Source organism: Coenobita brevimanus, chromosome 75 (genome assembly GCF_032717465.1).
Source record: "Coenobita brevimanus isolate Jiangsu-jjx chromosome 75, ASM3271746v2, whole genome shotgun sequence".
NCBI classification, from domain to species: domain Eukaryota; kingdom Metazoa; phylum Arthropoda; class Malacostraca; order Decapoda; family Coenobitidae; genus Coenobita; species Coenobita brevimanus.
This window is the reverse complement of record NC_137028.1, coordinates 18,217,507-18,230,521: the sequence shown is the minus strand read 5'-3', so window position 1 is coordinate 18,230,521 and position 13,015 is coordinate 18,217,507. Positions and strand designations below refer to the sequence as shown.

Genomic DNA, 13,015 nt, shown 5'->3' with positions numbered 1-13,015 from the left:
TCCTTACCAAGACTACGTTTGCCATGATGCTCTTATAAAATAGTAAGCTACGAAGAGTATAAAAATGTTCACATATATTCCGCTTTGGCATTTCTTTTACAGTTTTACCGGATTACTTTTCTGACGATTATACAGGGTGGTTCAGATATTGCGCTCCTCTTTCGTCATAGATGGCAGATTCCAGTGTGTTGCTGGGACGTTTCGGTCAGCGTTCTCAGTGTCTACCCTGCATAATTTTCTAATTCTCAGAACTCTTTGCAGGCTTTATCGAACCATCGTTTTTACATCCACAAATTGTATAGTTAAATTATGTCATGAGGCAACCAAAATATTTGCACTCCCCACAGCAGCAGACTGGGTTGGTCCCGCAACACTCTAGATTCTAAGGCGCAATATACGGAGCACCCAGTATTTAGCGCAAAGTGAACCGTAAACTGACACATATGAACCCACTCCCTCGTCAAGCCACCTGTAGCTGTATTATGGTGCTGGAAATCTCAAGCACTACAGCTGAACACAACTTTTCTCACTATTTATCTTCAAGAAGTTAGTCAACTCGATTATAAAGTTTGGTAGCTTAATTTCAATATCCACTTCCTTATCGGTAAGAGAGCTTAAGTGTAGACTATAGCTCCATGATATGTTTCTCTTCATCCTGACTTTTCTCCTGTTACTGACACTACTGTTAACTATCTGTGTTGTGTTAACAGGGATGTCGAACCTTACACAAAAAATAAACTATCAGATAAGTCCATAATCACTTTAGGATATATTACTAATGATTGCTAAATGAGAATATTCCAGGATTATCACACGTGTACACCACTCTCCAGTTTTGTACTTTTCCTTAACTACTGTCATTCACTGCGCTTGTTTGGGTTCATTTTATAAAATTTATAAGTTAAAATAAATTATAGCTTTTTTGATTTCGTAGAAGTAGGATCGAACTTAATGCCATGGTTTAGGAAGAATTCCTCTATGGGCGTGGTGCTGCCGTCAGTGTCTTCTTCAGTGTCACTTCGTAGCTTCAGTTCCCTCAGCCTCCTCGTGCTTTCTGCTCGCCCCTCCCCACCATCCACCTGGGGGCGGCACACTGGCACTGACACTTCACTGTGGGGGTGCTGTTGTAGGGGCTGTGTGATGGCGGCAGTGAGAGGTGCCCCTGAGGGAATTTGCTTTAAACTAGTCTGTTGCTCTAGGGTGTCACTAACAAGTCGCCTCGAACTATCGCTGATATGGGACTGTGCTGGTGGTGGTGATGTTTCGGCGAAGTCAAATACTGGAGGTGGAGGCACAGTTGTCCAGCAAGTAGTGAAATTTGGACCAGAGCTAATGCAGGCTACTTCTAGCTCACAGTCCTCTCCCAGGGCCGTCGGGGAAATAATGGATTCGCTGTAAATAGGATAATCACGCATAACATCCGTGGTTGGGCTAAGAAACTGTGGTGGGGAGATGGGAGGCATATAAGATGAGGAGACAGGATGATGAGATGGAGAGGTGGACTGGCAAGGTGGAGAAAATGACTCATAGGGTGGAGATGTGGGTTGGTGGCAGGGAGAGGTGGAGGGTTGGCACGGGGAGATGGTTTGACTGCAGGGAGAAATGGGTTGGTGGCAAGGGGACATGGCTTGGTGGTAGGGACAGGTGGAGTGTTGGCAGGGAGATGTGGAGTGTTGGAAGGGAGAGGTGGAATGGTGGCAAGAATATGTGGAGTGTTGGCAGGGAGAGGTGCATTGGTGGCAGGGAGAGGTGGGGTGTTGCCAGGGGGACGAGGGCTGGTGACTTGAAGAAACAGGCGAATGGGATGGAGAGCGAAATTGAGAGGGGGGCTGGTGGAGTGGGGAGATGCAGTGAACGAGTGGAGAGGTGGGTGAATGATGTGAGGAAGTGGAGTCTTGGGGTGGGTAAGAAGTGTGGTGTGGAATGGTTGGACTCTGATGGCGTGGGGAACTGGTAGCATCACAAGAGAAAGTAGGCTGATTGGGTGGGGAGGTGGAAGGACAGTAAGTGGAAGTAGGATGGTGGAGGGGTGATGAAATAGAGGTGGGGTACTGGAAGGGCGAGGAAGTGGACGTGGGTTCGTGGAAGGACGAGGAAGTGCAGATGGGGTAATGGAGGGGTGAGGAAGTGGAGGTGGGGTAGTGGAGGGGTGGAGAAGTGGTGGTGGGATGGTGGAGGGGTGAGGAGGTGGAGGTGGGATGGTGGAGGGGTGAGGAGGTGGAGGTGGGATGGTGGAGGGGTGAGGAAGTGGAAGTGTGGAAGTGGAGGGGCGAGGAAGTGGTGGTGGGTTGGTCGAGGGGCGAAGAAGTGGAGGTAGGGTAGTGGAGGGGTGAAGACGTGGGGGCAGGATGGTGAATGGGATAAGAAGCATCCTGACTGGAGGATCTGGAACGACTTGGTGACTCTCCACTTGCAGCAGTCCCCGTGACATGTTTGTGAGATTCTCCTGTTGCAGAGCTGTGACACTGAGACGGATCACCTTGAGAGCTCACACCCTCTGCTTCTGCCACGGTGCTGTCAGGCTGTTGTGGCCGGCAAGAGCCATGCAGTAAATCAAGGATAACTAGTTCTTTTTCCCTCGAGTACTTATTCATATCGCCACTCCCTTCATCATCATTCTTTAAATGACTGGATAAGACCATTTCAGACATAGGGCGAGAGCGGGTATCAAGATTCTGCACTCCAGAAATTTCGGTTTCATTATGAGCTGAAGGGTTGTCGAACCCGCGTGTGACCGCACTACACAACGCACTGTGGTTCTTGCCCAGTTTTGGTCTCCAGTTGATTTTCTTTCTGTCAACGGACTTACTTTTTGTCGCAGGTGAACTGTTTGTTTCATCACAACCTAATCTTATGGTTATAGTTTTTAATTCACAATTATCAGAAGCCTCAGTATCACTTTCTACATTTGCAGCTTCTTCGAAGATGCTGAAAGATGCTTCGTTCGATGTGGCATGTTGGCTGTCTCGGATAGAGTCAGTGTCGTCCCCTGATACTCCCGGCGACTCTCTTTCGTTTTCGACGGGACAGGTGACGAAAGAGGATGTGGAATCGAAGGAGACTCTGGCTGTTTTGTCAGAGCGTGAGAATGGGACACATTTAAGGATGCCCCTCACATCTGACACTCTGGCTGACACTCCAACCTTCCTCCTTCGGTTGGGGTGAACTTCTTTTCTGCGTACGATCTCTGTCTTCTTGTTATTCTCAGAGCTTCTACCAATGAGCTTTTCGCCGTCTCCAGCAGAGGCCCATCCCTGATAGTCGTACGAGAAGTCTGTCTGTGTGGCTTGAGAGAACGGTGAGACGGGTGAGTGTTGTAGACCGATGCTACCGTTACACCCACTACTTTTTCTTCTCGTCCAGTTCGTTCCACCTGGGCACGTCAAGGCAGATCCATACCCGATAAAGCTCACCATCTGCGTCCCTGAACCACCGCTGCCACGCCGATCAGAGCAACCGTCCTTACACACCGGCTCTTCATCACTATCTGACTTCCTGCTCGCCTCGTCTACCGGAGAAACCCTAGTGTTGTTCTTATAAGGATCCTGAGATATGCCCGTCTGAACACATGTACCAGACGATTTTACATCATTTTGATTATCACTCATGTTTCCCACCGACACGACAACAGTTTCAAGTGGCGCACGGTAGTAACTAACACTATCTTTACACTTAGTCTTTGGCTCTGTCTCTTTTGCACCTTGCCCTGTCTCTTTTGCAATTTGCTCTGTCCCTTTTGCACTTTGCTCTGTCTCATTTGCACTTTGCTCTGTCTCTTTCGCACTTGAGCACTCTACTTTTGCATATTCTTCATCACTTTTCTTTTTCTCTACAGTTACACTAATCTCACTTTCTTTTACTTCATCTTCTTGTACGTCAATCTTCACAGCAGTGGGTGTGGTAGTCGCCGTGGTGGTCGTTGTGGTGGTAGGTGTGGTAGTGCTTACGGTAGAGGGTGTGGTAGGAGGTGTTGTAGTGGGAGATTTGGTTGTGGGAGTGGCAGTGATTCTGGTTGTGGTTGTGGTGGAGGGTGTGGCTGTTGTGGAGGGTGTGGTGGTGGTGGTGGTGTTCGTGGTGTTGGATGATTTTGCCTGGATGGGTGACGTTGTGGTGCTAGTCGGTTGACTGTCGCTTTTACTTTTGGCACTCTCATTTCTAGCAGCTTCAGCCTGCAAAATAGGGTATATAAATGGGTAAATCTTAACATATCATGAACCCAGTCAGTACTATGAAGTCTTTTTTTTTTTTTTTTAATGCTGTTTTTGCTCTCCAGTCAATAAAATTCAGCTTTGTTTAGACTTTTCGAATTGGAAGGGAATGATATAACCTTCTTGAATTCCTTGTCCGTTAGAGGGCTTTCCTAAACTGAATACAGCCGTCTGGTAGAAGCAAGAATAAACTATAAATTAACTTCACCTTACTGAAAATGCTAATAGGAAAGAACGTAAAAGGAATAATAAAAAAAGAAAAAAAAACATAAAGAAGTTAGTGAAAAACAGCTGTCATCAAAAATGAATGAAGTGTTGACATTGTGTGAAGTCACAATACAGTCAAACCAAAAAGTTTCTATACCCAAGTGGTCCATAGTTTCATAATGAGCACTTCTGTCGTTTTCGTATTTTTCTTAAGGCACACAGTTCAGAAGGTACAGTGTATTTCATATGTGATATAAAATTCCTTCTCTTTCGTGCATAAAAATAGGCACGTCATTATGTGAGAAGTTACTGGATGGAGAATACTGACAGGAGTGAGAGAGTGAAAACAAGCGAAAATGAGAGAACAAGAGTGGAGCAGAAGGTGGTATTTTTCCTAACGTTTCATGTTATACTGTTTGGAAATGTAAGGAGGAACACAGTAAAGATCCTTTGGGAGTAACTGTACATTACGATACAGCAACACACACACACACACACACACACACACACACACACACACACACACACACACAGAAAAACTTTCTATTTTGGCATTTTCTCCAGTACGTAACACGACTATGAAACTTTTATTCTTTTCTATCAACAACTTATTTTACCAAACGTTTTTCCCCTTCTGTTCAGAAGGATGAAGTAGTAAATATAGTTCCTTGAAGACGTATTAGCTCTAATGGGAAGAGGAAAGAAAACTGCTGGACCACACAAGAAAACTCAAGCTGTAAGATTAAACTGTCATCCTGTTAGTTACTTAACCCACTGAGTTTTGGGACGTCTTTTGAGTTTATTCTTTCTATTTACAGACATTTTGTTCAATTTAGCAGAGGCTTTTCGAACTGGAGGAGTCAGATATAGTCTTAACGAACCCCTTAAGCACACTAAGTCCTCCTGAGTTGATTAAAAATATCTGGAAGCAGCGAAAATAAACTAAAATTGGACGTCGCCCGGATGTAAGGAGATTATTCACTAGAAAAGTACAATACTCCCTTAGCTAAGCATGAGTGTGTGTAGGCTAGAATGAAGTATTGCCCTGTGCTGTTTCATGCAACATCCAGGTGTCATAGGAATGAAGTATTGCCCTGTGCTGTTTCATGCAACATCCAGGTGTCATAGGTGAGGGAGATAATTAGCATAACACTACAAAATTTGACCTTTACAGTACGATGATGTTTTTATTATATTCATGCTACCTCCAGGCGATTATATTCAGTTTAGGAGAGTTTTATTTTTTTTTTTTTAAATTTCAGTCTCTCTCTCTCTCTCTCTCTCTCTCTCTCTCTCTCTCTCTCTCTCTCTTTCTCTTTGACGGAGGGGCTAGATATGGTACTCATTAATACCCTCACTACTAGGGCACTCTCCTAGGCTGAGTATAACATCAGCAGGTGCAGGAGTAAATATAAAAACAAGTCACCGTATCGAAGGTGTTAATAAAGAAAATCAAGAGTTCAGGAAAGCAAAACGTGTTTGGTTGTGTCCCCACCAAGTGGTTGCGGGCGCGGGCGGGATTTCTGCATCACTGTAACCCATAGAAGTTCCCGCCAACATTCGCCCGTGTCCAGTTGGGCCACCTGTATGAGTTATAATGATGAAAAATTCCCGCCCACACCCTCCCGCACCCGCCCGCACCCATCCGCACCAACCCATACCCACCCACACCCGCCCGCACCCGCCCACACCCACCTGCACCAGCAAGCACTTGGTTTGGACGCGGCCTTGGGTAGTTTTGTAACATAGGGAACTTAAAGGAAAAAAATTATAATACTCTACATTGAAAAAGACCCCAGTAAAAGTATATCAACCCCTTCAACCTAAGGACGCCATTTTTTTGTTATCTTATTCTTGCTGCCAACAGACGATTTTGCTCAGCTTAGGGAAGACCTCTCGTACTGAAGGGGCTAATGGAAAATATATACAAAGCCTCTCCAGTTGAAATAGTCCCCCCTAAGCGGATCATAGTAGTCTGGTGGAGAATAAAATAAAGGGTCGTATTTTAGGTGGCTTTGGAAATTTCTTAATACCTCTTTCACAGCGATTTATTCTGCATATTACGCTCCAGTTTTCTCTTGGATGTTACTGATGCAAACTATTTCTATATAATAAAACGGCATAACTAACATCCAAAAGGTCAAGGTGTAATACGGAAAGTAAATCGCTAAGGAAGAGGCGCTACGAAACCTCTTATGCTGCCTAAAATACGGCCCTCCTAAAAGACTTCATCGTAGTGAAGGGGTTAACATGGGAAGGCATGCAAGTAGGTTAAAAAAACAAGTAAAAATAAAGCCACTACCAGGAATATTTACACAGGTGTCAGAGGGAGGATCAGAGTTGTTGTTGTTGTTGTTGTTGTTGATGTTGTTGTGTGGGTGAGGGGGGCGGGCACACCTGCGAGGCCATCCAGGCATGGGTGAGCGAGAAGAACTCCCTGCCTTCCGTGGCGTCCAGGGTTCGCTCCCGCACGGCGCGCACCACCCGCCTGCGCAGACGAGGGATGAGTGGGTCCAGTAGGTCGTCTGAGGTCTGGCACGCTTGCTCCTCCCTCCCGCACCACAGACCCTCACCTGGAAAGTTGTCTGGTGGTACCATGAATAAAATATATGTGAGGGTCGAGGTAAACTTTTTCTTGAACTTTTACCTCTTGAATAATATATAAAGAGGGTCGAGCTAAACTTCTTAAACTTTTGCCTCTAGAATAAAATATAAAGGGGGGCCGAACTTATCTTTTCTTCAACTTTTGCCTCTAGACCCACACCTCAAGAGAACAGAAGCACAAATTCAGTTCATCCATCATTTTCCTTACCAGTCTTCCGCACAACTATCGCCATGCTGACAGTAACGCACAGTTCAGTCCTCCATCATCCTATTTCTGTTCCGTGAATCTATCTTTTACAATAATATTCTTGCAAAAGCTTCACACATACTGGACATACTTTCTGTAACACTGCAGCGATACTGACTCTGTGTAGGGTTCTTATTCACTCAGTGGCGTACCCAGAAAGTTAAAAAGGGGGGGGGGCTTTTTTTTTTTTAATCTTTTTAACTGATCCCAGCGAGCCCGTACACCTGGGGGGAGGGTTCGGGGGGGGGGGCGCTGTAAGCCCCCTTCCCCCCGGGAAAATTTTGCATTTTGGCCAGTTTTAAAAATCATTTTGAGGTCATATGCAATGGGTATACGACATAAATATAGCATATTCTAAAGTCATTTTTAAGTACTCTGTGCCACTGAGTTATGATTCAGTCTCCAATAACCTTATACTACTAAAATTCAAACCTCTCACACTTCGATCAAACAAGTTTACAATTCTAATAAACTAATAACAATAACATTAAAAAATTATGATAATTTAGTCATTGTATTAGTCTCAATTACAAACAGTTAAAGTCTATCTATCTATCTATTGTCAGACGCCTCAATCCCGTTCGGGGTGGCCACAAACAAATCGCCTCCAAGTCGCCCTGTCCCCCGCCATTTCACTGCTCCGCTCCCAACTCACACCCCCCTCTCTCATATACCTCTCCACCCCATCCCTCCATCTCATCCTCGGCCTCCCCCCACCCTCTTCTCCCCTCCACCTCACTCACATACACTCTCTTTGTCAGCCTTTCACCCTCCATCCTCTCCACATGGCCAAACCACCTCAGTGTATTCCTCCTAACGCTTCCTATCACATCCACATCCACACCACAACGCTCCTTTATATCCTCATTTATCAGCCTGTCTCTCCATGTGACTCCACAGGCTCCTCTTAAATAACTCATTTCCACTGCTCTCACTCTTGACTTGTGTCCTTCCAACAACGTCCAAGCTTCGCTTCCATACGTTAGAGTTGGTATCACAATACTGTCATGTAGTAACTTTTTCACTTCCATGCTCATTTCCCTGCTTCTTATCACTGCTTTCAAGGAACCAGCAACCTTTCTTCCCTGCTGTACCCTTTCAAGCACTTCACCCTCCAAACCTCCATCCTTACTCATCACACTACCCAAGTACTTAAACGTACTCACATTTTCCAATTCCTCACCATCCAACCTCGCTGTATATTCACTGACTTCACCTCTCTCAAAGACCATCACTTTACTCTTCCCTACATTCACCTTTAGATTCCGTTTCTTACACACTCTCCCAAACTCAACCACCAACCCTTGCAGCTCTCCTTCGTCTTCACTCAACAACACAGTATCATCTGCAAACAACAGTACAGGGAGTTTCCAAACACTATCCTCTCTCACCAGGGCCACTCCAACATCCACTACCCTACCTTGTACTTCTTTTATTACCCCATCCATGTACAGATTGAACAACCATGGAGACATGACACATCCCTGTTTCAACCCAATCTTCAAAGAGAAATATTCACTTAGTTCACCATCCACACGCACTGCAGCCTTAGTACCATCAAACATACTCTTCACAGCATTCAGCAACTTCTTATCTACTCCATATATTCTTAATACTTTCCACAATCCTTGTCTATCCACCCTGTCATATGCTTTCTCCAAATCCATGAAAGCCGCATACAACTTCTTTCCCTTCTCTCGAAATTTTTCCACCAAAGATTTAAGAATGAATATCTGATCTACACAACCTCTTCCCTTCTTAAATCCTTCTTGTTCTTCTCCAACTAATTCCTCTGTTCTTTCTCTAACTCTGTCAATAAGTATCCTACCATACACTTTTCCTATTATACTAAGAAGACAGATGCCCCTATGATTACCACACACTTCTTTTTCCCCTTTTCCTTTGTACAAGAGAATAATTATACCTGACTTCCAATCCTCCAGGACTCTACCTTCCTCCCAGGCCAATCTGCACATTTTCCACATCCATTCTACTACTATCTCTCCCCAATACTTCAGCATTTCACCACACACTCCATCAATTCCTGGGGCTTTCCCCAATTTAACTTTCTTCATTGCTTCCACAACTTCTATCCTACTGATTTCTTCCTGTCTTCTCACCTCCCTCCTTCTCCCAGCCATTCTCCAGCCACTTATACTTGCATTACTTCCATCCTCTATGTTCAACAATTCCTTAAAGTGTTCTCTCCATCTGCTCACTTTTTCTCCTTTCTCCACTAGTAATCTACCATTTTTATCTTTCACTCCCCTGCTAACTTCACTTCCACCCTGTCTTACTCTTTTCATCTCTTTCCAGAACATTTTCTTACAGTCCCTCCACTTTACCCTCAAGTTCCTTCCAAATTCCACATCTGCTCTCTTCTTACTCTCTCTTACTAATCTTTTCACCTCTCTCTTTCTTTCTACATATAACTCTCTCCTCCGCCTCTCTACTTCTTCCACGCCCCTATTTCTCATCCATTCATTGTATGCTTTCTTCTTTTGTGCCACAGCCTGTCTCACCTCATCATTCCACCACGCTGTTCCTTGCACACCCCTCCGTCTTCTCTTCATCCCACACACCACATCACATGCTACACTTATTTCTTCTGTAAATATCCTGTACACACCTTCCACGTCTCCCATCTGCTCCAATTCATCTCATCCTCTTGTAACCTTTCCACTCTCCTTACAAATACTCCTTCTTCCCGTCCTTCCCTTCTTCTATTTCTCCATCCTAAGCCTTTATTCTGGCCACCACCAAGTAGTGATCGAAAGTCCACTCCCCCAACCTCTATAAACTATTGCATCCATTACACATTTTCGCATCCTTTCATCCACACACACATAATCAATCATTGCCTTCCTTTCATTCAGTTCACCACCCACCCTTCTCATCACTCGCCTTGTATACCTGTGGATCATTTTGTGCCTGAAGAGGGTATTTGCTATCACCAACCCCCTCCCAGCACAAATGTCCACTAGCGCACTGCCATTCTCATTTATCTCAGCAGGCACACCCCACTCACCAACTATTCCATCCACCTTCACATTCCCTACTTTACCATTCATATCACCGATCAAAAACAGTCTCTCATTCCTTTCAAACTTTTCCATGCACACTTCCACATTTGTCCAGAACTCTTCTCTCACTCTGCTTGCACGATCTTGCTTTGGCGCATACACACACACTATCGCCCACATTTGTATTCCAACTTTCAATTTTACCCACACAGTCCTTGACCCAACTGATCCATACTCTCTTATGCTCTTCTTCCATCTTTTACTCACAACTATACATACTCCTTCCTTTGCCCTCTCATTCTCACCTACTCCTGCACATATACCCCATCCATACTCCCATTCTCTCGCACTCTCACCTCTCTATTTCGTTTCAGTTATTCCGCATACATCAACTTTCGCACCCTCATGCACCTGGACAATCTCTCACTCTTTCACATCATTCGCTCCCCTTACATTCCACGTTCCGATTACCATGTCCTTTGTCCGGTCCTTGATCATCATCATATATATATATATATATATATATATATATATATATATATATATATATATATATATATATATATATATATATATATATATATATATATATATATATATATATATATATATATATATATATATATATATATATATATATATATATATATATATATATATATATATATATATATATATATTATATAATGCAGCAGTAAATTAGTATTCTGTCTTTTCCTGTAAGTTTCATAACTGGTCGGTTCTGGAACGGTCTTCAACAGACTTCTCCAGATTGTTATTACTCCCACCTACGACCTAATACAGTTCCTTTTTTAGCGTAATGTAACCAGGCGCTTCAAATGGAAAATATCTTGATTCTGGCTTTTGTATACTTCATATTCTTTGGAAAGGACTTATTTTGCAAACTTTTGGCTTTTAGTTTCTTCTGTGAGCAAAACAAGAGAGTAATAAAATATGACGGTGTGTGTGTGTGTGAGATTGACTGATTACACTGCAAAGTCCTGGCAGCGTTGTGTGTGTGTGTGTGTGTGTGTGTGTGTGTGTGTGTGTGTGTGTGTGTGAGAGAGAGAGAGAGAGAGAGAGATGAACCCTCTCCTTCTCTCCCCCACCCGCCCTTTATACACCCCCCACCCTCCTACACACCTGTCAGATCCAGCTGTGAGCCGTAAGCCCTCCTCAACATGATGTCACGGGCGGTGGCTGTGGCGGCTGTGGTGCCTGTTGCTCCACTCCCACTCACGTCACTCCACACACTGACGGTACAACAAGAGGTTACTGACGATAAAGCAGGGGGTTAGGACAAAGTACTGCACCACAGTAGGGGACTCTCCTTCTTATACATGGTATGTCTGGGAATCATGATTATACCACTTGCTTTTCAATACCACATACTCTTCCATAATACCCTTATGGTAGGTGGTGGCGACCATTATCCACTCACCATATGTAGTGCTGCCTGCTGCTTCCTTCACTCTTTTCATTCTATTTCTTTGTCTATCCTTTTTCCTTTCTACTCCCTCTCCTTCCTGTCACTCTATGTGAATATTCTTTCCACTTCAGGTAGCTCTACACCTAGTGGCAGTTCTAATAGTTTCCCGGATTTACAAAGCTGGGTGGTAGCCGTATAATCAGATCATGAAATGAAATGGAGCCTGTTATGGTGTGCCTGTTCATTAGGTGGAGATGCAAATGCGACATCCACCCAAGAATCAAACCAGCACTTTTCCCCGCGTCTCACTGTGGCGAGAAGCTGTCAACTGCAAGAGAACATCGATCCATTGCATGAGTTAGCTCTGTAGGTTGGTTGGTGGGTCTGCTTGGCCAGACAGACTGGGGTGGATCAGTAACAAACAACAACACATATACATTCATGGCTTCACATACCCACACATCCACATCACCACCATCACCTCACTCATAGAGCGAAAACTCTCTCCCAAGCTGAACAAAATCATCTGAAGGTAGCAAGATTACCGGCATGTAACTACTTCATCGAACTGAAGGGATAAATAATGAGATATAGTAACACGTCATATGATTCAAGGGGCTGATAGTAATGAGATGAATGGTGGCACCTGATTTCTCTCCTGAGGGCGGCGCGGGGATGCGAGTCCCTGGGCAAAATACCCACAGCAGGGATGAAAGGAGCGGCCAGGGTGGAGCGTATCCTTTGTAATAGGTTGGCTTGAGGCATACCCAGCCCCAGCATCGTTGACCCCACCATGCTGTAAAGGAAAGCGGATGCTAGTACAAGATGTATCAACACCCTCAGGCACTTACACTCTCTTGACTCCCAACACTGTTGACCCCACTACGCTGAAAGTCAGAGTGTGTCAGCACAAAATATACCTATACTCTCAGGCACTTATGCACACTGTGGATTCACTCCCAGCACTGTCGATCCTACTATGCTATAAGGAGGAGCATGTAAGGGTACGAAATACGAATATACTACATCGGATAATAGGGTTTTCGCAAAGAATCTTGGTTTATCAGAGTAGAAATGAACATTATATGTGAAATTTTTACAAGTGTTTGGGTCATGCTTATCCCCTGTAGAACGTATAATGTCTTTCTGAAATTTCTGTGTTTTACACTATATTTTCAAAACTTTGTGCAGTTTTGAATTATTCAAATCATGACAAGCGAAATTTCTGAATAACAGAGAGAAGAAAGAACTTCGAATAAAACTCTACCCTCTCCGGTGCAGTCACTGCTGAAAAACT

The 13,015-nt window shown here is 44.2% G+C and overlaps 1 protein-coding gene across 1 annotated transcript in view; it reads right to left on the bottom strand.

Annotated features, from left to right (window-relative positions):
- Positions 1–911: 911 nt before the first annotated feature.
- LOC145408080 (uncharacterized) overlaps positions 912–13,015 on the bottom strand; it is a 71,772-nt gene continuing 59,668 nt past the window's right edge. The window contains 7 exon segments of the mRNA XM_080278888.1: positions 912–1,439; positions 2,415–4,008; positions 4,105–4,169; positions 6,813–6,966; positions 9,191–9,194; positions 11,412–11,542; positions 12,365–12,514. Coding sequence (XP_080135014.1) covers positions 912–1,439; positions 2,415–4,008; positions 4,105–4,169; positions 6,813–6,966; positions 9,191–9,194; positions 11,412–11,542; positions 12,365–12,514 — 2,626 coding nt within the window.